Raw genomic sequence first — 26,448 nt, forward strand, 5'->3', positions numbered from 1 at the left:
TCATTAGAAGAGTGCACATAACAGCAGCAAGAAAAAAAGTCCCATAGAAAACACAAGGATACTGTTTCCTACACAACAGTCACTTGTCAGGCAACTGTGTAAGATTCCCAATTCTCTCCAGAATGGAAGTCTCCTTGCGCGCACACACACGTGCACACGCGCACACACACACACACAAACACACCGTGTCCTCACCCAAATCTCACCGACTTGTAATAATCCCCATGTGTCAAGGGCAAGACCAGGTGGAGGTAACTGAATCATGGGGGCGATTTCCCCCATGCGGTTCTCATGATAATGAGTCTCATGAGATCTGATGGTTTTATAAGCATCTGGCATTTCCCCTGCTTGAACTTCTTCCTGCCACCTTATGAAGGTACCTTGCGTTCCCTTCACCTTCTGCCAGAATTTTAAATTTCCTGAGGCCTCCTCAGCCATGCTGAACTGTGAGTCAATTAAGCCTCTTCCCTTTATAAATTGCCCAGTCTCAAAAATTTCTTCATGGAGTGAGAATGAACTAATACACTGTATATATACAAAATAACACTATATATTATGCAGCACTATAAACGAACTAGGGTACCCAAATTTCTTTCAACATAGATGCAAAAAGTCTCAAAAGATACAAAACTGAATTTACCAATATATAAAAAAAGTATTTTTCATTACCAAAAGAGATTTAACCCCCCAAAAAAGCAATGTTGTTTTTGCATATAAAGTCAATTTGACTGGGCACAGCGGCTCACATCTGTAATCACAACACTTTGAGAGGCCAAGGCAGGAGAATCACTGGAGCCCAGGAGTTTGAGACCAGCCTGGGTGACAAAGTTAGATGCCATCTCTTATTTAAAAAGTCAGTTAATGTAATATACCATGTTCACAGAATAAATTTCAAAACCACAAGATCAAATAGATGCACAGAAGCCAAGAGACAAACTTCAACACTTGACAATAAAATATTCAATAAATAACGAACAGCAGAAAACTTTCTCAAACCCTCAGCTAACATCATACATAATGGGAAGACTGGATGCTTTCCTTCTCAGATTAGACACAAGACACTCATCACAGGTCTCTCTCCTTAAGCAAATATGACCTGTGCAAATCGCCAAAAATAATGACACTGTAAAGAACATGAAAATAATTCATGAGAATATACTCTATAATAAACTTTACACACTTACAAATTGACAGCAACTCTTTATTAGCAAAGAAAATAAACTTTTTTTTTTACACCAAGAGAATAGTTATTGTCAACTAAAGTATGGAACATATATATAGTGGTTGAAAATATACAAATCCTGCCATATAAATCCAGTAAAAAAATCTCAGCAATTAGCAAAGACTCATTTATCAATGTCCAATTAACCAAACAACTACACAGAAGTTAAACTTACACATCATGTTACAAATACATTTCACACACCTAATATGTAACCCACAACATTTTTTAAAAATGGCTATGCAAGAAAAAAAGGAAAAGAATGGAAAAAAGGAAAATGAACATGTCCAACACACTTTAAAATAGGTAGAAAAATAAAATTTATTTACTAGCTTTAAAATAAAAACACATATTTAACTCTTTACCTCTATGTTTGTTTGCAAAGTGAAAATCTATATTCTAGAGACTCTCTTTAAAAATGAACAATTGATAAATTCAACTTATTTATACACATTTATATGTATAATAAAAATACATATTTAACTCTTGTAGTATTGCTTGAAAAGTACTTACAGAAGTCTCACCTCTCTGTCTGCAAAGTAAGTGAAAATCTATATTCTAGAGACTCTCTTTAAAAATGAGCAATTGATAAATTCAACTTATTTATAGCTCCTAAAACATCTCATTCATGTAGTGAATTTTCTTGAGAATTGTACTATAATTAATTTGCATAAGGCTTTCCATATTACTTATATTTACAGAATTTATTTCCAGCAGGACTTTTCACATGACTTTTAAAGTAACCGTTAAAATTCACAATTTTCTGTATTTCCCAAGCTACTAGGGTTTCAATCTGTGGGCATTCGTTTATTTATAAGGCCAATGTGGAGTATGTGTTACCATAGGTCTTTGAGTGAGTTACAGGATAAATGCAGGCATTCCCACATTCAAGACATTCATAAAGTTTTTCTCTAGAATGCAGGCGTTTTTATACCATCAAACGCCTGCATTACCACATTTTATACATTCATAAGGATTTCCTTCAGTGTGAGTCCTTTCAAGTTTTTAGAAAGAAATGGAAAAACTGAAGGCTTTACCATACTGCTTGTAGGGTCACAGGGTTTATCTCCAGTTTGATTCCTTTCATGTATTTGAAGAAGTCTGGGAATGTTAAGTATTGTCCTACACCTTACATTCAGAGTTTCTCTCAAGCATGTGATCGTTCATGTTTTTGACAAGAACTGTAATGACTGAAACCTTCACGTTTTTTTACATTTATAGGGCTTTTCTCTAATATGAGTTTTTTTATGTCTCCAAAGGGTACTAGCACGACTAAAGGCTTTACCACATTTCTGACATTCATAGGGTTTCTCTCCAGTATGAGTTCTTTCATGGTTACGAAGGTAACTAGAACATCTGTAGACTTTACCACAATTCTTACACACATAGGGTTTCTGTGCAGTATGAGTTTTTTCATGTTTCTGAAGGGAACTGGAATATCTGAAGGCTTTCCCACATTTCTTACATGCATAGGGTTCTTCACCAGCATGAGCCTTTATATGTCCCTGCAAGGAACTGAGACAACGTAATGCTTTGCCACACTCCACACACACATAAGGTTTCTCTACAGTGTGGGTTCTTTCATGGTAGTGAAGGCCACTGGAATAGCGGAAGGTTTTCCCACACTGCTTACATTCATAGGGTCTCTCTCCAGTATGAGTTCTGTCATGGTCATGAAGGTGATTGGAACGACTGAAGGCTCTACCACATTTCTTACATTCATAGGGTTTTTCTCCAGTGTGAATCCTTTTATGTCTATTAAGAGAACGGGAAAACCCGAAGGCTTTCCCACATTCCATACATTCATTGGGTTTCTGTCCAGTGTGATTTCTCTGATGTATTTGAAATAAACTGGGAATATTAAAAACTTTCTCACATATTTTACAGCTATAAGGTCCATTTCCAGTGTGCACTACCATGTTTCTCTGAACCCTTGTGACAGAAAGGGAAGTTTTCTGACAATGTTTACATGTACATGGCTTCTCTCCGCATTCCTCACACCTATGTGGGTTGTTTCCAGAGTGAGATATGATGTGCCTATGAAGGGATGAATGACATGAAGAATTCTTCACACACATTGCATTCACGGGGTTTTACTCCAGTAGACACTTTTTCATTCAGGTTAAAATCTGGCATCTGGCTGAAGGTTTTTCTACACTAATTTATTTAATTTTACACAGTATCTCTATCAAATGACTTCTACAGAAAATGACAACCCCATCATTAATGGTTTATTATTTTCCTTTATTACTAAATCTGAACTGACATTGCTACCAATCAGAGAAAGTGCAAGTTTTCCACCATAAACAAACTGAACATAAATGGATTGATTAGTCTGCAACATGGCTCCCTCCCTTATAGCTATTAACAAAACAGTAATATTCTTATATGCAGTTTCTTACTATTGAACACAGTTTGGGTATCTACTCCCTTCAAATTTCATCCTGAAAGTTGATCCTAATGTTGGAGGTGTGACCTAGTGTGAGGTCTTTGGGTCATGGGAGCAGATTCCACATAAGTGGCACTGTTGTGGTCACAGTGACTTCTTACTCATGTAAGTGGCACTGTTGTGGTCATAGTGACTTCTTACTCACATAAGTGGTACTGTTGTGGTCATAGTGACTTCTTACATAAGTGGCACTGTTGTGGTCATAGTGACTTCTTATTCACGTAAGTGGCACTGTTGTGGTCATAGTGACTTCTTACTCACATAAGTGGCACTGTTGTGGTCATAGTGACTTCTTACATGTGGCACTGTTGTGGTCATAGTGACTTCTTACGTAAGTGGCACTGTTGTGGTCATAGTGACTTCTTACTCACATAAGTGGCACTGTTGTGGTCATAGTGACTTCTTACTCACGTAAGTGGCACTGTTGTGGTCATAGTGACTTCTTACATAAGTGGCACTGTTGTGGTCATAGTGACTTCTTACTCCATTAGTTCCTAAAAGATCAGATTGTTTAAAAAAAAAAAAAATGGCCGGCACAGTGGCTCATATCCGTAATCCCAGCATCTTGGGAGGCTGAGGTGGGTGGATCACTTGAGGTCAGGAGTTTGAGACCAGCCTGGCCAACATGGCAAAACCTCATTTCTACTAAAAATACAAAAATTAGCCAGGCATGGTGGCGTGTGCCTGTAATCCCAGCTACTTGAAAGGCTGAGGCAGGAGAATTGCCTGAACCTGGGAAGCAGAGGTTGCAGTGAGCTGAGACCACACCACTGCACTCCAGCCTGGATGACAGAGTGAGACTGTGTCTCAGAAAAAAAAAAAAAAAAATTTGGCACTTCCTCTCTCTTGCTCCTTCTCTCCTGATGGTGACATGTCATCTCCCCTTCCCCTTCTACCATGACTGGAAGCTGTCTGAGGTCCTCAGCAGAAGCAGACGTGGGTTCTATGCTGATAAAGCCTGGAGAACCATTAGCCAAATAAAACTCTTCATTATAAATTACTCAGCCTAGGTATTTTTTTATAGCAATGCAAGTAGACTAAAAACAGTTTCCAAGTGAACTATTTTGCAAACACTTATAACCCACATTACATTGAAGTAAGTGTTTTGGTAAAAACTTTGAGAATAAATTGATGTTCTCCTTGTTTGCTTCCCTCCCCGCACTCCCCAGACGGTGTTTTGGGGAGTTTCCCAGGCTGGAGTGCAATGATGCAACCTTGGCTCACTGCAACCTCTGCCTCGCAGATTCAAGCGATTCTCCTGCCTCAGCCTCCCAAGTAGCTGGGATTACAGGCATGCACCACCACGCCTGGCCTTGTTTGCTTGTTTTAAACATATGATTACAACACTACAATTGCCCCCAAGGCAGACTGCTGCTTCTTGTGAGTACAAATTACCTTAGATTTCTCCAGGACTTTTTGTACCGATCTTCAAATCTCTGGTCTTCCCCTTTGTTTCCTAAAATGTAGACCCAGAAATATATTACAAATTATTTGAAATTATAGAAAAGTTACTAGATTCTAGGTGCTATGGTGGGGATATGGTTTTTACCCACCAAAAGGAATGCTGTAATTTGGTCACCAATATGTCAACATCATTTGCGTTATGGGTACAGAGTCCTTATTAATAATTAATGTCCTTGCTTGGGAGTGAATGTTTTCTCTTACTCTTGCAAGACTGAATTAGTTACCAGAGGGCAGGCTGTCACAAAGGCAAGTTTAGCTTCCTAGAACTGCTCTTACTTTCTCGCCATGTGATCCCTTTGCACACGCCCACTCCCTTCTGCTTCATGTCATGAGGTCCTTTCCAGATGCAGCCTTAGACTTTCTAGCCACTAGAATCATAAAACAATATGAAATTATTTTTGTAAATTACGCAGGATCAGGTATTCTGCTATAACAATTAAAAATAGACTAAGAAACAAGAGTCCCTGCACGCTGGGTCCGTGCCTTATTCATTTACCAAAGTGTCCCCTTTGTACATTCCAAATACTGGAACAACACTGAAAACCATGAAACATCTACTCTCTGATTGACTAAAGAAATATTGTGATTCTTACCTATAGAAGCCAGGTTCCTGAAGGTTTCCTGCATCACATCTCTATAGAGATTCTTCTGAGAAAGATCCAACAAAGCCCACTCCTCCTGGGTGAAGTTCACAGCCACATCCTCAAAGGCAACAGAGTTCTAGAACAGTCCAGATTTTGGTAGGAGGATGGATGAGACTGAAAGCACTGGAAATCTACAGTCAATTCATAAGATGTTCACCTGCCTGTGGTAAACATGTATTTACTCCACAGCTTAGTCCTGAGAACCACGACTCTGTCTACATTACTTTCTCCACACAGCAGGTTAAAGTTGGACTAATCGGCAAGGCAGCAGCAAAGGAATACCCTTTTCGTTGGTGGATCCAGGGAGTAATATTTGCTGTTATAATTTTTCTTTATAGAATATACCTGTAGTACATATTACAACAAAGTCTTAGTATCTGGTATGTATAAGAGAGTTAATATAGCAGTCACGAGACTACTTCTCCTTAGAAATACCTGCTACAAAGTTCAACCTTTGCTGGTATCAAGGGAACTTAACCATCCCGACAACCTAAGTGATAACTGTGGCTCACTGTGGCTGAATAGTTTATCTGAGCAATCTGGTATTTGCTGAACTCCTATTTTCCTTCCAAAAGTCTATTATTTTGTTTTATTTTAGCAGTGGTGCCTAGGGGATCAGCCTCAATAAATAAACAAAAACACACTCTGAGCACCGAACATCTGACGAGCTTCCCTGTAGACAGCAGTTCATATATGATGTCACAACTTTTTAATTGGGAAATTGAGCCCGATCCACGTGGTTACACCAAGAGAAAACATGTACAAGCTTGCAGGTGGTTCACTCAAGACCAAATCTAACCAAGAGGTAATTAAAACTAATATTCAATAATCCCAAAAATCATTATTTTACAATTTCTACTGAAAAATGTCAAAGCAGAACAGACTAAGTGAAAAGTAAGCAAGTGTTCCGAGCAGAAACTCAGTGTCATCTAGATGTCACCTCTTACAGAAGATATTCATGTAAACTTTCAGAGATGCCTGAAACAGACTTTCCAGCAGTTCAGCAAAAACTACTTTTCGAAACCTACAAAAATAACAAATGTCTAACAACCATCACAGCCTTCTGAATAACAGTGGGATGGCCTGCCTAACACCCATCAATGATTTTCAAATATAATATTCAGGGCAGTGTAGCATAAGTAGAGAGATAAAGAAACAGGCCAAGAGAAAAGACTCTGGTCTTTAACGAGCTGGAATTGACATGGAAAGCTGACTAGTAACAGAGGAGGCACTGCAAAATAGTGAAGGACGTATCAAGGACTTTAAACACGGAATCAAGCTAACTGGTACTTAATTGAAAAAAAATGGATTGTACTGCCCTCTATCAGGTGGACAATTAGCACTCTGTTGTATATTCAAATATAAAAAGCACAGTTAGACCATTTGCAGAAGTCACAGACAAGGTTTTTTTTTGACAAATAGGAGAAAAGTAAACAACAGAGACTGACAAATTCAAATATATTAAAATTAGGGGAATTAAAACAAAAAATAGTAAAAAACCTGCAATACATGCAATATAAAAAAATTAGTAGGCAGAGTAAAAATGAATAAAATACGATTTAAAATGGGAAAATCAGCAAAAGATACATAAAAGGGAAAAAAGAAATCTCTTTCTATGGAAAGAGATCCATTTCCTTGGTAACGAAATAGCCAAATAATATGGCATGTAGATTACAGTTCACATTCTTTAGAAGAACGAAAATCAGAGAATCTCAAGTGGTGATCACCATACCAAGTAAACACACAGAAATTGAGGCAAAGGCAGCGGATATGCCCCACTGCTATTTCTAGTAATTTGAACTTTACCACAATCTACAGTCCAGGAATTTTTCTCTCATGTCCAGAAAATTTATTGTGCATTTTTGTAGAGTGGCATATAATGACAGAAGCAGTATTTTCCTCCAAAACAAAAAAAAAACAAACAAAAATCCTGAAAAAGCACAACCCACTGAAATGGATGAGTGAACGTGGACGGCAACAGCCTCAGATACTAACGTGTAAAACACACGGAGGCAAGGAAACCACGGACAAACACGTTTATTTTAATTTCATTGATATTTATTGAAAGTTCAAAGGCAAAACTAAAAACAAATGAATTGAAAAAATCTGAAAAACAGCCAAAGAATCAGTAGGGTAGTCATTTGAGAGGCAAGGGAGGTGACCAACGGTAAACTCTAAAGATTGTGCAAGGCTCAGGTATAATCATGATGACAATTCAGTGATTTATAAACCATGACGATAATTTCAACGATTTTTTTTTTGAGACAAGGTCTTGCTCTGTTGCCCACGTTGGAGTGTAGTGGCACGACCAGGGCTCAGTCCTGCCTCTCCTTCTCAGGCTCAAGCTATCCTCCCACCTTAGCCCCCAAAGTAGCTGGGACTACAGGCATGTGCCACCATTCCTGGCTAATTTTTTTACTTTTGTTGTAGAGATGAGATGTCACTACTTTGCCCAGGATGGTCTTAAACTCCTAGACTCAAGCAATCCTCCCATCTCAGTGTCCCAAAGTGCAGATGTTTCTAATTACTAAAAATTACGAAAAAGTTGTATTCATTCTTTCTTATATTTCATAAAAACTTGAATTGTTTTAAAAAACAACACTATTACAAACAGTGTCCTGTAATGTGGCAATCTGAGTTTTAACTCACGGATTTGGCACAAAGAAAGAAACAGAGCAAGGCGACACAACACTCCTCAGCAGGCAGTAGGTCAAGTGCACACTGGACATCTGGCGGCAGAGCAGGCTGCTAAGTCAGAGCGAAGGACGCAGATCTACAGGGTGACGGGCAATGTCTGGACATCCTGCTTCCGGTACCAACTGTTACGGTCACCTGCAGAGATGTGGCTTTGACTCTTACGGGGAGAGTAGCAGGCCTCTCAAGGTGGTTAAGTGAGGAAGAAAAAAGGCCAGGCACCGGTGTTTTTATTGAGGTTAGGTAAGAAGCTAGGATCAGAATTCACTTTTATGGGCAGGAGTTTGCATGGTTAAATCTGCTCCTGCCATTAAAGGAGGAAGCACTTAAGTTTTATTTTTTTTCTTAGCCAGATGTGGGTCCACAGGTGGAAGAAAAAGCGTTCAGTATCAAAATCTGTCAGCAGTTAGCCATTAAAAATTGGAGAGACACTTCCGGTTTCCAACCTCACAGATGAAGACATGGAAGGTGACGTTCACATCCGCAAAAGTAACAAGCAAACAAACTATAAACAAATCACTCTTAGGTTCATCTGAGAATCGAATTCACAGGCAAGCCATCCTCTCAAATTTGAGACATAGATGAATCCAGACAATCACAACTTACTAAACCAGAAAATCCTAAGAAATCCCTGTGGGAAGCAGTTCGTGTGTATCAAAACTAAACTGCAAGTGGTGAGTTGCTGAAGAATGAGACTTACAATCTCCAGGGTAGCCAGTCTTAGGCGTTCCTAAAAGTTTGTGAGTTTTACTTCCAAAAACTCTACTAGGCTCTTACAGTGAAGATCACAGAAAAATTGTTTTATGCTTCCAGCAAAAGAAAAATGTACTTGTTTGCAAATATGCCTGTAGAAGTATCTTCTTTTTAATAGTTCTGCCATAAGCAGAAATTACTTCTCAAAAGGCTAACCAGCTGAGATTTTTACTGGAGCCAAACCTCCAGGGTAAAGGAAATGCCCAATTCCATTACCCCTCTAACCTCCTGCTTCAATAACAGAGGGCTAAAAACAGAGAAGTGCTTGTAAAAGTCATAACCGAGGCACACAAAGGCTTTCTAAAAATGAAACTAAATCCTAAGTCAATGAAATGCTTCTCCTCACACCACACCTTACCAGCCCATCGATAAAAACAGAATATGTCAAGATGACTGACCAGATGCAGCCAAGAGGGACATCCATCACCGAGACCGGGACGCTGGGAAGACTGGTGTCTTCTGAGCAGATGTTCAGAAGGCAGGCCTTGAGAGTGGATGGAAGGAAACAGATGCTGGACTGAAGGGGACGGAAGCTGGGAACCCTGCCCAGGGCTACTGCACGGAAGCTCGTTCACGGCCCCAGTGACCCCTGAGGAGGGAGGAAGGTAAACAGGTAAGGAGTGAGCCACTCTCATCATGGGCTCCCGGAATCCTGGCAGCAGGGGACCCCAGGAACACCTGAGCTGGCATCACGAACTGCTTAGAGAGGTGGCAGGGCAGGACTCTAGGTTGCGCAGAACCCAGAGAGTCTGTGTCAAACACTGGCAGCAGAGCATGGCCAGGGCTGGCCATCCCTTAATACTGACCATGCACCTCTAGGGGACGTTAGTCTTAGGGGAACTGTTGCACCTGACAGAACAGGGCAGTCTTGCTCATGAGACAGGACCAGTCTGATCTCAGAGGCGTCCTGTCTGTGGTGCTCCCCGGGGACCCCCACCTGGCCATGCCCACTTGCAGTATAGCCTCAGACGCTCAACTGGGGTGCATCCTGGGGGCCCTTACCATAGCTTCTTCACTGGCAAACTGCACTGATCTTGCAGAGCTAAAGCAGAGCAGACCCCACTGACACAGCCCACCCGCAGCCTGTCCCCACCACACCCACCTCCAAGCTGTTTTGCCAGCACACACCTGCCCATGGCCACGCCCCCCAGCTTGCCGGCACACGCGTGTGGACCACTGCCCTCCCCTGCTGGCGTGTGCACGTGCACCTCACCATGCCCCTGCTGCCCACATAAGCATACTCCCTCTTGGCCATTCTGCCAATGCTGGTGCAAATTTATGCATGGGCACTGGCAAACCGAGCCCCCTGCACTTGCATGCAGCCACTCTGCCAGTGTGAATGCACACAGAGGCTGGCAGCCCCAGGCCCATCGGCGTACCACTCCCACCACTGCTGCTGATGTGATCACGGGCAGAAATTCTGCAGCCCCACTGCCACCAGTATCCCACCCAACACGCATGCACCCTGCCTCGTGGCTGCTGCTGCTGCTGGCACGTGTGGGTGAGCACGGGTCCTGCTGCCACCACTGGGTGAAGCACTTTGGCCAACACTACCCACTGAAGTGCCGTGCCCCATGCTCCAGGAACACGCCGGCCTCCGCTACCCACTGGAGTGCCGTGCCCCGTGCTCCAGGAACACGCCGGCCTCCGCTACCCACTGGAGTGCCGTGCCCCGTGCTCCAGGAACACGCCGGCCTCCGCTACCCACTGGAGTGCCGTGCCCCGTGCTCCAGGAACACGCCGGCCTCCACTACCCACTGGAGTGCCGTGCCCCGTGCTCCAGGAACACGCCGGCCTCCGCTACCCACTGGAGTGCCGTGCCCCGTGCTCCAGGAACACGCCGGCCTCTGCTACCCACTGGAGTGCTGTACCCCGTGCTCCAGGAACACGCCGGCCTCTGCAGTGCAGCAGGTTCCTAATCTCAAGGGGCCAGAGAACAAAGCCGGGGCCCGATACCAGCCCAGGAGTGGTAAACTGAGCCTTGGCTCCCAATCCAGGGATTCTAAGAAATATAATAAAATGATACAAAAGGCAGAAGATAAAATGGCCATTTTAAGAAAGAATAAAACTGGTCTGATAGGGCTGAAAATCTCATTTCAAGAATTTCGGAATACAATCACAAGTATCAGCAACAAAATCGACCAAGCTGGGGAAAGAATTTCACAGCTCAAAGACCGGTTCTCCAAAATAACTGAGAAAAAAATAAAGAAAAAATATTAAACAAGAATGAACAAAACCCCAGATAAATACAGGATCATGTAGGGTGACTGAATCTACATCTCGTTAGCATTCCTGAAAAAGAAAGGGAGAAAAAGCAAGCAGCCTGGAAGACATATTTGAGGATATCATCAATTAAAATTTTTGCAAGCTCACTAGAGAGGCCAACATGCAAATTCAGGAATTCCACAACCCCTCTGAGACGCAAGACAAAGTGACCCCAAGACACACAGTCAGACTCTGAGGCTGAAATAAAAGAAAAAATGTTAAAAGCAGTTAGAGAGAAGGGCTAGCCACCTATAAAGGGAAACTTATTTTGAATAACTTAAGGATAAGAAATTCCAACCATAAATTTCTTATCCGTAAGTTATCCAAAATAAGTTTCATAAGCAAAAGAGAAATAAGAGCATTTTCAGACAAGTAACTGCTAAGAGAATTTGTTACCACTAGATCTGCCTTATAAGAGGTCTTAAAGGGAGTGCTAACTACAGAAACAAAAGACCGTCACCAGCCACCACAAAAACATGCTTAAGTACACAGACCAGTGACACGGAAGCAACCACAGAAACAAGTCTGCATAACCAGCTAACAACACAGTAACAGATCAAATCCACACATGGAAACGGTAACCGTGAATGCAAACGGGCTAAATGGCCCAATTAAAAGGTGAATTGACAAGTTGGCTAGAGAAGCAAAATCCAATAGTATGCTGTCTTCAAGAGACACATCTCACATGCACTGACACCCACACGTTCCAAGTGAAGAGATACAGAAAATCTACAGCACAAATGGAAAAGTGAAAAGAGCAAATCTAGGAGCAACAGGCCACACCATACAGCCTAGGTGTGTAGGACATTATGCCATCTAGGTTTGCCTAAGTACATGCCATGATGTTAATCGCTTAATGTCTGCCTAACAACACATTAAGTAAAGATAATTACACAGAAATATATTAACCCTTAGCAATAAAAAAAAAAGAAGCAGGGGTTGCTACTCAAATTTCAGACAAAACAGACTTTAAACCAAAAACAATCAAAAAAGACAAAGAAGGGCATTACATAATGGTAAACGGTTCAATCCAACAAGCAGACCTAACTATCATAAATATGCATGCGCCCAACACAAGGGCACCCAGATTCATACAGCAAATTCTTACGCACCTACAAAGAGACTTAATCACACAGTAACAGTAGGAGGCTTCAATGCCCCACTGATGGTATTGTATCGTCAAGGCAGAAATAACAAAGATATTTGAGATCTGAACTCAGTGCTTCAGCAAATGGACCTACCAGACATCACAGAACTCTCCACCAAAAACAACAGAATAGACATTCCTCTCACCTGCACACGGCATGTACTCTAAAACCAACCACACCATCAGCCACAAAACAATCCTCAACAAATCCAAAGGGAAAAAAATGAAATTAAGGGAGAAATCAAGAAATTATTTGAAACTCATGAGAACAAAGCTACAGCACATGAGAATCTCTGGAACTGCTAAGGCAGTGCTAAGAGGAGAGTTCAGAGCACTAAATGGCCACATCAGAAACTGGAAGATCTGAAATTAGCAGCCTAACACTACACTTACAGGAACTAAAGAAACAAGAATGAACCAATCCCAAGGCCAACGGAAGACAAAAAAAACGAAATTAGAGATGAAATTTAAAAAGTGAGACCAAAAAAATGCAAAAGGTCAACAAGTTCAGGAGTCACTTTTCTGAAATAATAAAATAGACGGATTGCTAGCTAGACTAATAAAGGAAAGAAAAAGAGAGAAGATCCATATAAACACAATCAGAAGTGACAAAAAGGATGTCACCACCAGCCTCACAAAAACTTTTTTTAAAAACCCTTAGAGGCTATTACAAACTTCTCAATGCATACAGGCTAGAAAACCTAGAAAAATAAATTCCTGGAAACACAAAACCTCCCAAGATTGAACCAGGAAGAAACAGAATCCCTGAACAGAACATTTAATCAGTAGGCCAGGCATGGTAGCTGGCCGGGCACACTGGCTCACGCCTATAATCCCAGCACTTTGGGAGGTCAAGGTGGGCAGATCACCTGAAGTCAGGAGTTCAAGACCAGCCTGATCAACATGGAGAAACCCTGTCTCTACTAAAAATACAAAATTAGCCGGGTGTGGTGGCGCATGCCTGTAATCCCAGCTTCTCAGGAAACTGAGGCAGGAAAACTGCTTGAACCCGGGAGGCAGAGGTTTGCAGTGAGCTGAGGTTGCACCATTGCACTCCAGCCTGGGCAACAAGAGCGAAACTCTATCTCAAAAAAAAAAAAAAATTTTGATCAGTAATAATAAACCTATCAAACAGAGAAGCCAGGACCAGATGGTTTCACAGTTAAATTCTACCATATGTATTAAGAAGAGTCTACCAGGTGTATTAAGAAGTAATACATTTCTTCTGAAACTATTTCAAGAAACTAAAGAGGAGAAACTCCTTCCTCACTCATTCTATGAGACCAGCATCATCCTGAAATCAAAATGTGGCAGGCATATAACAAGGAAAAAGAAAACTTCAGGCCAATATCCTTGATGAACATAGATGTGAAAGTTCACAGAAGCAAAATACTAGCAAACCAAACCCAGCAACAAACCAAAAAGCTAATCCACACCATGATTAAGTAGGCATTGTCCCTGGGATGTAACAGTGCAGTATACGAAAGTCAGTAAATGTGATTCACAACATAAACAGAACTAAAAACAAAACCACATGTTCATCTCAATAGATGTAAAAAAAGCTCCTGATAAAATTTAACATCCCTTCATGTTAACCCTCAACAAACTAGGCATTGCAGAAGCATACTTCAAAATAGTAAGAGCTATATATGAAAAATGTTGGGGGGAGCAGCAGTGGAGGAAGGGTTTCCAGTGAGCCTACGTAAACTGGTTATAAGTAACGTATGAAAGAAATCAGGAACGATAAACTGCAGAAGCCACAGGAGGCCTCTGGGGAGGAAGGCCTCTCTACTGCCAGCATGTCCCCAGGAACAGAGTGACCTAAGCTCTGATATTCTAAACACAGTGCCCAAGGACATAACAGTCCCCTGAAGCACTGGAATACCAGGCATGTAGGCTCCTTGCTAAGCCCCTCCCACCAGCTGCACTGTCTATTGATAAGCATACGCTTTTAGTTCTTGAGAAACTCACAGAAACCACCACTGCTATCGATCTTATGTTTGATGCACAGCCTCCCTTTCACTGATTCACCCTGCCACCTAAGTGATTGTGTTCAACAAATATTGTAGAAACCAGAGCTCAGGGCCTTTGCAGCCTCCTTTTTGTGCTGGCCCCTGGTCCCACTTTATGCACTCTTAACCTCTTTTGGCTCATTCCTTTGTCACCACTGGACTCGAGGTACCCACGGGTGGAGAGTGGGGGCTGGCACCCTACAGAAAAATCTACAGCCAACATCACAGTGAATAGGCAATAGCTGGAAACATTCCTCTTGAAAACTGGAACACGGCAAGGATGCCCTCTTCTACCACTCCTAAAACATAGTGCTGAAAGTCTTAGCCAAAGCAATCAAGGAAGAGAAAAAAATCGAATAGAAGGAGAGGAAATCAAACTTCTCTGTTTGCAAATGATATGATCCTAAACCCCAAAAGACTCCACAGTCTCTGTTGAAAAGCTCCTGATAAATGACTTTGCCAAAGTTTCAGGATAAAAAAATTAATGTACAAAAATTAGTAGCATTTCTATACACCAACAATATCCATGCTGAGAGCCAAATCAGGAAGGCAATCCCATTCACAACAGCCACAAAAAGAATAAAATATCTAGGAATACAGCTATCCAGGAGATGAAAGATCTCTACAAGTTACAAGATGCTGCTGGAAAAAAAAAAAATCAGAGATGATATAAATGAATGGAAAAATATTCCATGCTCATTGATAGGAAGAATTAATATTGCTAAAATGGTCCAACTACCCAAAGCAATTTAGATTCAATGCTATTCCTATCAAACTACCAATGACACTGTTCACCAAATTAGATAAAACTATTTTAAAATTCATGTGGAACCAGTAAAGATCCTGCATAGCCAAGCAAAAAGAACTAAGTCTGGAGGCATCATATTAACCAACTTCAAACTATACTACAAAGCCACTGTAACCAAAACAGCACGGTACTGGTACAAAAACAGACACATAGACTGATGGAGCAGAATGGAAAGCCCAGAAATAATGCCACACACCTACAACCATCTGATCTTTGACAAACTCAACAAAAACAAGCAATGACGAAAGGACTCCCTATTTGATAATGGTGCTAGGATAACTGGCTAGCCATATGTAGCAGATTGAAACTGGACTCTTTACATCATATACAAATGTAAATTTAAGATGAATTAAAGACTTAAATGTAAAACCTAAAGATATAAAAACCCTGGAAGATAACCTAGGAAATACCATTCTGGACATAGGACCTGGCAAGTATCTCATGATGAAGATGCCTAAAGCAATTGCAACAAAAGAAAAAATTGACAAACAGGACCTAATAAAACTAAAGAACTTCTGCACAGCAAAAGAAACTAACAGAATAAATAGACAATCTACAAAGTGAGAGAAAATATCTGCAAACTATGCATCTTAACAAGGGTCTAATATCTAGAATATATAAGAAACTTAAATAAACAAGCAAAAAAAACCAAAAATGAAACATTAAAAAGTGGGCAAAGGACACAAACAGACACTTTTCAAAAGATATACAGCCAACAAACATGAAAAAAATAAACATTATCACTAAAGAAATGCAAATTAAAACCACGATGAGATACCAGCTCATACCAGTCAGAATGGCTATTACTGAAAACAAAAAATAGCCTGGGCATGGTGGTTCATGCCTGTAATCCCAGCAGTTAAGGAAGTTGAGGCAGGAGGATTAGCCCAGGAGTTCGAGACCAGCTTGGGCAATATAGTGAGACCCTGTCTCTACAAAACAATGAAAAAATTTGCTGGGCCCTGTTAGCTCACGCCCATAGTCCCAGCTACTCCTGAGGCTGAGGTGGGATGACTGCTTGAGCCCAGGAGACAGAGGCTGCAGTAAGCCAAGAAAATGCCACTGCACTCCATCCAGTCTGGGTAACAGAGCAAGACACTGCCTCAAAAAAAGTAATAAAGTTAAACAAAAACAAAATACAGATGCTGGTGAGGTTGTGGAGAAAAGGCTTGCAACAAAAGAAAAAATCAACAAATGGGACCTAATTAAACTAAAAAACTTCTGCACAGCAAAAGAAACTGAGTAAATGGACAACCTACCAAGTGAGAGAAAACATCTGCAAACTATGCATCTGACAAGGGTCTAATATCCCTAATGCTATACACTGCTGGCGGGAATTTAATTCACTCATTTTGGAAAGCAGCATGGCGATTTCACAAAGAAACTAAAACAGAACTACCATTCAACCCAGCAATCCCATTATTGAGTACATAGTCAAATAGAAATAGAAATCATTCGACCAAAAAGAAACACGCACGCACAGGTCCACTGCAGTGTACATACCACATTTTCTTTATCCAGTCTACTGCTGATGGGCATTTAGGTCAATTCCATGTGCTTGGTATTGTGTACAAGCACCCCTGAACTGAAGGTAAACATTTACAAGACAAGCGGAAGACACACACAATAAAGTAAAACACATATAAAAGAAATCTGTGTCTTAAATCTTATGTAAAAAGTCTCTGGCCAGCCGCGGTGGCTCACACTTGTAATCCCAGCACTTTGGGAGGCCAAGGCAAATGGATCACTTGAGGTCAGGAGTTGGAAACCAGCCTGGCCAACACAGTGAAACTCCATCTCTACGAAAAATACACAACAATTAGCTGGGCATGGTGGCGTGCACCTGTAATCCCAGCTACTTGGGAGGCTGAGGCAGGAGCACTGCTTGAACTGGGAGGTGGAGGTTGCAGTGAGCCGAGATCGCACCTCTGCACTCCAACCTGGGTGACGGAGCAAGGTTCCATCTCAAAAAAAAAAAAAAAAGTCTCTAAGGGCACATCAGCAAGTTGAGTAACACTGATGAGGTGAACAAATGTCTAGAAACACACAGTGACCAAGACTGAGTTATGAAGAATTAGAAAATATAAACAGACTTAGTTATATGACTTTGATGTAGTAATCAGAACCCCTAAATTATAAAAACCCAAGATCTGTTTTACTGACATCTACCCAACATTAAAAAAATTAACACCAAGCCTCTTCAAACTCTGCCAAAAAAAAAATGAAGAGAAAGGAATACTTCCAAACTCATTCTATGAGGCCAAAAAAATTTCACTTACACTAAAGACGGACAAGCCAGTACAAGAAAACAAGCTACAAATCTTCTTTATAACTGCTAACACAGAAATCCTCACTCAAGTACTAACGAACATATTTAGCAGCATAAAAGGATTACACACCAAAACCAAGTAAGATTTATCCCTAAAATGAAAGAATGGCTCAATATATGAAAATCAATCAATGTAATACATGACATTAGCAAAATGACTGAAACATCATAACCATTGCAACTGATGCAGAAAGTTTTCTGGCAAGTTATTAAGACCCACTCATGATAAGAACACAACAAACTAGGACTAAAAGGAAACTACAACATGAAAAAGGTTGTATGTGAAAAACCAACAATGGTGAAATGCCAAAACCGACAAACGAAACCCTCCTCCCAAGATCAGGAAGAGCTGTAGAGTACCTGCTTTTATCACGCCATTCAACACAGTATCGGAAATCCTAGCCACAGCGATCTGGTAAGGTTGTTTACAGATTTAGCATTAATGTGCGAAATGCAGATAACAGAAAATAGTGAAGACTTATCCAATCTAACAAATTATTCATCCTGCAAGAAAAAAACTGACGTTTTGGTGAATTTCTGTAATTCACCAATTTATATATACCGCACTTTCTTGTGTGGAAATGTCTGTTTTGTTTTGTTTTATAAAATGGGCTGTGGAGTTTTTAAATGCTATAGCCCAGGCCTGCAGCGTTGGAGGCAGCATCTGAGGGGAGGGGGATGTCCCACCAGGCTTGGGGCGCTTCTCCCCACTCCAGGGACTCCCTTTGCTCTAGCTCCTCCCCTTTTTCTAAGTGAAATTAAAATGCTGTAACTTTTTGGAACCTCAATTTCTTCGTGTTTTTGGGGGGTAGGTTTGAGGCTCTGGGCCATTTTTCACCCCGTGGGGAAAATAAGATGAGGGAGAAAGGAAAAGGGAGGAAACGTCTCCTCTCCCATCTTCAGCTTCAGCTTCTTAAAAATGGGCCCCTGTGGAATAAATTTGCCAGTTTTTATTTAAAAAAAAAACAAAAAAAAACAGATTGAGGAGAGAAAATCTGACTGTCCAAGACATTAGCTTCTTAAATGAAGGGCACAGCAGCTCCGAGGCATCCAGGTGATCCCCAGTGAGGCTCCACTCCGCCACCTAGCCTGTCCTCGGAGATGACGCGAGGCCTGACTTCACTGGATGCCTCACGAGTCATGGCCACTGTGGGCACGTGGGTCACGGCCAGGCAGTTCTGAAGCCCAGGACCATGAAAAGACAGAAGGGTGGTTTGGCTCTATCACCGTGTGAAAGCAACCCTCAACCCAAAGACATTCTGAAAAAGTATCTGCACTTAGTGAAGATGAAAGGAAGAAAGGCAAGTAGATCACCTTACAGACGAAGGGTGGGAGACGATTCTCCCTTCCCCATCACGTGCAACGTTCACAGCCAAAACACAGGCTTAAAACATGACATCCACGGCCAGGCGCGGTGGCTCACGCCTGTAATCCCAGCACTTTGGGAGGCCGAGGCGGGTGGATCACGAGGTCAGGAGTTCGAGACCAGCCTGGCCAACGTAGTGAAACCCCGTCTCTACTAGAAACAAAAATCAGCTGGTCATGTTGGCACACACCTGTAGTCCCAGCTACTCGGGAGGCTGAGGCAGGAGAATCACTTGAACCCAGGAGGTGGAGGCTGCAGTGAGCTGAGATCGCGCCACTGCACTTCAGACTGAGCAAGAGTGAGAAGACATCTCAAAAAAAAAAAAAAAAAAAAAAGGACATCCACTACTTATTGAAAAAATATTAAAACTATGTGTATGTTTGAAATGTATAATAAAGGACAAATAGTGGATAATGTGAGGTAATGAAGTCTAACTCAAATGCAACTCTTGTCAATAACTCACAAGAAAATACAGGTTTAACCAACCACAAACTTTCAATTAATCTCTGATTACATAACAAGAAAATCCCTAGGGAATGGTCCAAATAAGAGGACTATGTAACTGCAACCAATTGTTCAATTTCGTTTCTTTTTCTCATCCACTCTACAAAAGTCTTTCCATCAAGCCCTCACGTGGGCCTTCAAATCACAAACCATGGCAGGGTGCTCCCCGATTCAGGAATCACCATGTTCAAATAAACTCTTCACAATTTATAGGTGCCTCTGTTTAATTTTTAACAGTAGGGAGGACTGGGAAACGCAGGAACCACAAGCTCCTCCTGCATGAACACCCCTTCCCCAGCAAGTAGGAACTCTCCCGATGACCCTTCTGTTGTCCCTGCAGGATGCCTGGGTCCCAACTGCAGACCCAGTCCCACCCTACAGCCAGAGGGTGCTGCGGGCCAGGCTGCACCAGCTAGGACGAGGGGCTGCAGACTCCAGAGCTGACAGCAGGTGACCTGGGTCCTGCCAAAGCTGTTTCCAGCAGGTTTTACCCACACCTCACCCACTTCTTGGAAGGCTGGGCCCTGCACACTTCTGGCTCCTGGGGTATCCTAAATTTCTTCCTAGGGATCTGCCAGTACCTGCACGTCACAAGGTGACAGAGACCGCAGCAGTCACCTGGGGCCTCCTAGAGCCGAGGAAACAGCCATGGAGATCAGACCACAAGCTCAGTGGGTAGGCACAGAGACAGTGCCCAGATAGATCGTGGCAGGCCACCTCCTCATGACTGTGCAGCTGACTGGATTTGCCAACTCAGTGCCCCTGATTGTACAGGACTCCCAGCCCTGTCCCCTCCATCTGTGAGTGAGAGGGGATTCTACCAACCATGTGACTAAATCAGGTCAGAATCACAGGGTTTTGGCTACAGCCCTGTTCAGGCACAGCTCCGCCCAGAGAGCTGGGGGAAGGGCCCCCCGGGTGACATCTGCACAAAAGCCAAACTTGGTCTTGGCTTTCCACAGTGGGCCTTGTTGTCTTCCTGCAGTCCTTAAACTCTTCCCGCGTCTTCCTCCTGAACACAGGATCACAAATTTGCAAGGGGAAGTACAGACTCTGTGACCTAAGAAAAGGAGGGTTGCCCAGACCAGGCTTTGTAATCCGGGAGGAGGCTGTTGGCCCATAGCCACGGCTTCCTCAAACCCTATTCCTCAATCTACTCATATTCAACCAAAAAAATAAACACACACCGACAAAGAACTAAATTTATCAAATATATGGAAAAACTCCAGTTACATGGCAGCAACAGTCTATACAGAAAGTAAAAGAGAAGAAAAGCAAACGTTTAAACTGGCAGGAGAGGAGCCTGCTTCACCCACAGTTCACAATGAAAACCCACATTCGAAAAGTTAAATATAGTCCAGGCCTGGGAGCCAGACTCTGACTCCTGAAATACAGCTCCACTGGGGATTCGTCCCCGGTGATGAGACAGGGGACCCTGAGAGTTAACTCTGTGAGCTCAACATGCCCTCCTGCCTATCAGGTTCTTATGTGAGAAAATAAAGCAGCAAAGAAAAGACTGACAGGTTCAACAGTTCTAAAATTAAGAACTGTCCATCAACTTGTAGATTGCAGTGAAAAAACACAACCTGGAAGAAAATATTTACAGTCTTTACAAATGAATACGGATTAGCGCTTGGAGTATGTTTTACAAAACATATACACACACGAAGAGCTAAAGCAATAAACACGCAAACAGGTAAAATGTGAGAAAGCAATGAAAAACTATTTCAAAGAAGACGAAAGACCACACACAAAAACATGCTCAAAGCTAACGGTCATCAGTAAAAAGCAACATATAATCACACAGAAATAAACAAGAACAAGTTTTTTTTTTTAAAGATATCGGTGGCCGGGCGCGGTGGCTCACGCCTGTAATCCCAGCACTTTGGGAGGCCGAGGTGGGTGGATCACGAGGTCAAAAGATCGAGACTATCCTGGTCAACATGGTGAAACCCTGTCTCTACTAAAAATACAAAAAATTAGCTGGGCACGGTGGCACCTGCCTGTAATCCCAGCTACTCGGGAGGCTGAGGCAGGAGAATTGCCTGAACCCAGGAGGTGGAGCAGTTGCGGTGAGCCGAGACCGCGCCATTGCACTCCAGCCTGGGTAACAAGAGCGAAACTCCGTCTCAAAAAAAAAAATTAAAATAAAAATAAAGATAAGGTGTCTCTGTCACCCAGGATGGAATGCAGTGGCCCCTTTAAAGCTCGCTGTAACCTCCTAGACCCCAGGAGTCCTCCTCCTCAGCCGCCCAGTGGCTACCCACGCACAGCCATGCCCAACTGTTTTTTTGTAGAGATAGGGGTCTTGCTGTGTTGCCAGGCTGGTATCAAACTCCTGGCCTCGAGTGATCCTCCTACCTCAGTCTCCCAAAGCACTGAGGGGACAGGTGTGAGCCACCCCATGTAGCCTGAATAAATACTGAACAGTAAAGCAGCAAATCCATACATTCCCAGTAAATCTGAATTTATCCATCATCTACAACCCAGCAATGTTTTCCCGATAAGTAATAAATTTATAAACCGTTGGCACTTGGGGACAAAACCAGGAATGACATCATCAACCGCATCAAAAACAAACGAAACAGCTCGAGTCCTGCAAGCAGCAGAATGGGTGAGTGAACCGGGGGGCAGCACCCCGCACCACCAACCGCAGAAGCAGCACGTGTGCGACAGACTGAGGCAAAGAAAACATGAAATACAAAGAATAAATACAGAGGCCAGGTGCGATGGCTCATGCCTAGAGTCCCAGCACTTTGGGAGGCCAAGCCGGTGTATCACTTAAGGTCAGGAGTTCAAGACCAGCTTACCAACTTGGTGAAACCCCCAAAAATGCGCCAGACGTGGTGGCGGGCGCCTGTACTCTATGCTAGTCGGAGGCTGAAGCAGGAGAATTGTTTGAACCCAGGAGGTGCAGGTTGCAGTGAGCCAAGATCACACCACTGCCGTCCAGCCTGGGTGACAGAGCAAGACTCCCTCTCAAAAAAAAAAAAAAAGGAATCAGGACCATGATGACCTCCGTGGGCAGAAGACAGATGAGGTCGGGGAGGCACAGCAGAACTGCCCACGGCCTCTTTCTTCCCCTGCGTGGTAAATCCACGACTGTTCATATTCTTATTATTTGAATTTAGCAAAAAATAATTTATTTCCACAATTATCTTTGCTTTTTCAGATCACATCTATTAACCTGGATTTTCAAAGAAGAAAATAGGAATCTTATATTCAAAACACGGAATCAAATTCTCAAACACTCGGGCAAACTAGTTACACGGTAGCGAGAATTCATAAAAACAAAACAAAAACCAGCAGCTCAGCAAACAGCCTGTTTCATGCACAAGGACTCCACACTCAGCAACGGAAACACGCTCACAAGCTCAGGGATCGCCGTCACCGTGACGAGGTGGCTCGCTCCTATGTAGTGAAAGAAGAGAACCTCAGCAGCCAGGACGTTTAATTCTGGGAGCTCCACGCTCCTGACTGTCCCCCTCACAGGGTGAAACCTCCCCGTCCTCCAGGGTCTCAGTTCTCACCAGTGACCAGTCACTGGGGTCAGTCTGAGGTTCTGACATGTGATATCTCTTTCTCTGACACCAGATGTGTGGAGTTTGCTCAACACCAACCAATTCTCCAACACACCTGAACATACAACTCAATTCGGAACCACTGGGGTCAGAGCAGACGCCACATGTTCGGGGCTCAGTCCCACAACGCTGCCCCCGATACAGATGCTCGTCCCAAGCCCCGGGGCCATCTGTACCTCCGAGCAACTACCTCTGAACTACAGACTCCATAACCCCTCCTCAAGCTTAATAATTTGACAGAACTACTCACAGAACTCAGCAAATCACTTTATGTTTACCAGTTTATTACAAAGGATACAACTCAGAAACAGCCAGAGGGAAAAAATGCAAAGGGTGAGCAAAGTGGCTGGGAAAGGCAGGTGGGCGGTAACCCTGGCAAGCAGCTGTGATTAAAGAAATCCCCTGTCATCTGTGAGTATCAAGAGCAGCTCACTGCAGAGAAACTTCCTTTTCATTGTGACTTAAATGGTGCTTTCTTTTTTACCTCTCACAAAACCAGACACAAACTCTGCAAATTCTCATTTTTTTGCCTCTTAAACAATTAGGTGAGCACTTTTCTCTTCAGCAGTCAGAAGAAAATATCTGTTATTCAACTTTGCTTAAGTTTCTCTCCTTCCCTCAGGCTCCCGAACTCTGACTCACACTCAGCCTCAGCGGACATACGACCCCTAAGAACAGGGCCACCTGGAGGTGAAACGGTCTCTGATCCAGGATCTGATTTTGCCACCTCCATCCTGCTGTCTCCCTCCCAGCTCCTTTCTATCATGTCTGCTCCTCCCTATGAAGGAAAGCCCTTTTCTGCCTAAGCTTTGAGATGCTTACGGATCTCATATTTGGTCCTTTCCTATTGCAATACTCCTTTAGAATAAAGTTACTTTTAACCTAAATTTGAAATTATTTGATAAATAGTAATAATGTTGTAAACTGGAGAAGGGAAGTTGGAGTTTGAGTGTGTGAGGAAGTAACTGGAAATTCAGAATTTTCCTGCAATAGTCCCAGGACAATCCCAATTACACCCTTAGAAAGGGCATCACAATCCGCCTCCTATCCCAAGAGCAGCCACGTCGGCCTGTGGATCCTCAGCTCTCCAGGGCCTTGTAGCTTGTTGGTAAAAAGGGCTCCTTTCACGGCTGGTGTGAGCAGGACAGGCTCCCCAGGAAGAGCTAACAGGCTCTTCAATAGCCTCCTCCCACAGGCTCAAGGTTGGCCTCAGCTGTAAGTCACTAGGCTCATGTTTCTGCTTTCTAGTCAAGGTTATTCATTTTTTAAAACCATAATAATCATATTAATTATATTTAATATATTATTAAATCAATATTTATTATATTAATTATTTTAAAAGAGTAATTATGAGCCAGGCACAGTGGCTCACTCCTGTAATCCTAGCACTCTGGGAGCAGAGGTGGGCAGATCACATGGGCAGGAGTTCGATCCCAGCCTGACCAACATGGTGAAACCCTGCCTCTACTAAAAATACAAAAATTAGCTGGGCATGGTAGCAGGCACCTGCAATCCCAACTACTCAGGAGGCTGAGGCAGGAGAATCGCTTGAACCCAGGAAGCAGAGGTTGCAGTGAACCAAGATCACGTCTCTAGACTCCAGCCTGGGTGACACAGCAAGACTCCATGTCAAAAAAAAAAAAAAAAAAGGGCCGGGCGTGGTGGCTCACGCCTGTAATCCAAGCACTTTGGAGGCCAAGGCAGGTGGATCACCTGAGGTCGGGAGTTCAAGACCAGCCTGACCAACATGGTAAAACCCCGTCTTTATTAAAAAAAAAAAAAAAAAAAAGTATCATTTAAAATAATTGGTATTATTATTCTATTATTACTGTTATTACTATTTTTTTTTTTGAAGAGGAGTTTCAGTCTTGTTGCCCAGGCTGGAGTGCAATGGCACAATCTCAGCTCACCGCAACCTCTGCCTCCTGGGTTCAAGCGATTCTCTTGCCTCAGCCTCCTGAGTAGCTGGGATGACAGGCCTGCACCACCACGCCCAGCTAATTTTGTATTTTTAGTAGAGACAGGGTTTCTCCATGTTAGTCAGGCTGGCCTTGAACTCCCTACCTCAGGTGATCCGCCCGCCTCAGCCTCCCAAAGTGCTGGGATTACAGGTGTGAGTCACCACGCCCGGCCTATTACTATTATTCTTGAGACAGGGTTTCACCATCACCTAAACTGGATTGCAGTGGTGCAATCATGGCTCACTGCAACCTCAACCTCCTGGACCCAAGCAATCCTCCCACCTCAGCCTTCCAAGTAGCTGGGACTACACTCGTACGCCACCAAACCTGGCTTCTTTTCTACTTTTTGTAGAGACAGAATCTTGCTATGTTGCCTAGGCTGGTCTCAAACTCCTGGACTCAAGTGATCACTGCCTCAGCCTCCCAAAGTGGTAGGATTACGGGCATGAGCAACTACACCCAGCCCACATTTTATTCATTTTATTTTACTGAGACAGAGTCTTTCTTTGTCACCTAGGCTGGAGTGCAGTGTCACAATCTCACTGCACCCTTCGCCTCCAGGGTTCAAGTGATTTTCCTGCTTCAGACTCCCAAGTAGCTGGGATTACAGGCGTGTACCTTCACATTGGGCTAATTTTTGTATTTTTGGTAGAGACGGGGTTTCACCATGTTGGCCAGGCTGGTCTCGAACTCCTGACAAGTGATCTGCCCACCTTGGCCTCCCAAAGTGCTGGGATTACAGGCATGACCCACTGTGCCCGGCTCCCACTTTTAAATGCAAAAATAATCAGCAAAATCACACAAACTCAGTTTTTATGTTTATAGGATGGAATAAAATTGTAAGGCACGTTTCATACCCAACACGAAAAGCAGAAGTATTCCTTTCATCCAATAAACATGTCACTTAATTACTTCCATAACAAATTATTTCATAAGGAAATTATCTAAAAATGCCAAGTCCCACCTACGGAATTTACCATTAAACTCGGACATCCAGGTAACAGGGTCATCCACTGTCACAAAATCTCCGCTCTGCACACAGGTGGAACTGATGTTTTAGCGAGTCTTTGTTATTCACTAATTTATCTACCATACTTTCTTGTGAAAATGTATTTTTCTGCACCCATAATGGAAGACAGTGTCCCTATTTTGCCCTGGTAGCATTCCCAAAGCTAAGCCCTGGAATTAGGGTTGAAACCACTCCCAGAAAAGAACCAACCTGTGAAACTTATTACACTTCCTCTGGGGA

General features: G+C 42.8%; 1 protein-coding gene across 1 annotated transcript in view; it reads right to left on the reverse strand.

The window, feature by feature from the left end:
• Nucleotides 1-1,187: 1,187 nt before the first annotated feature.
• ZNF124 (zinc finger protein 124) overlaps nucleotides 1,188-26,448 on the reverse strand; it is a 32,072-nt gene continuing 6,811 nt past the window's right edge. The window contains exons 5-8 of the mRNA XM_021666936.2: nucleotides 9,625-9,815; nucleotides 5,729-5,855; nucleotides 5,067-5,127; nucleotides 1,188-3,259 (exon numbers count right to left, since the gene is read on the reverse strand). Of these exons, the coding sequence (XP_021522611.2) occupies nucleotides 2,422-3,259; nucleotides 5,067-5,127; nucleotides 5,729-5,855; nucleotides 9,625-9,815 (1,217 nt within the window). The 3' untranslated portion in view covers nucleotides 1,188-2,421. The remainder of the gene's footprint in view (nucleotides 3,260-5,066; nucleotides 5,128-5,728; nucleotides 5,856-9,624; nucleotides 9,816-26,448) is intronic.

The sequence above is a fragment of the Aotus nancymaae genome, unplaced genomic scaffold, assembly GCF_030222135.1.
Source record: "Aotus nancymaae isolate 86718 unplaced genomic scaffold, 86718_ANA_hifiasm-v0.15.2.pri h1tg000032l_1, whole genome shotgun sequence".
In the NCBI taxonomy this organism is placed as follows: Eukaryota; Metazoa; Chordata; class Mammalia; order Primates; family Aotidae; genus Aotus; species Aotus nancymaae.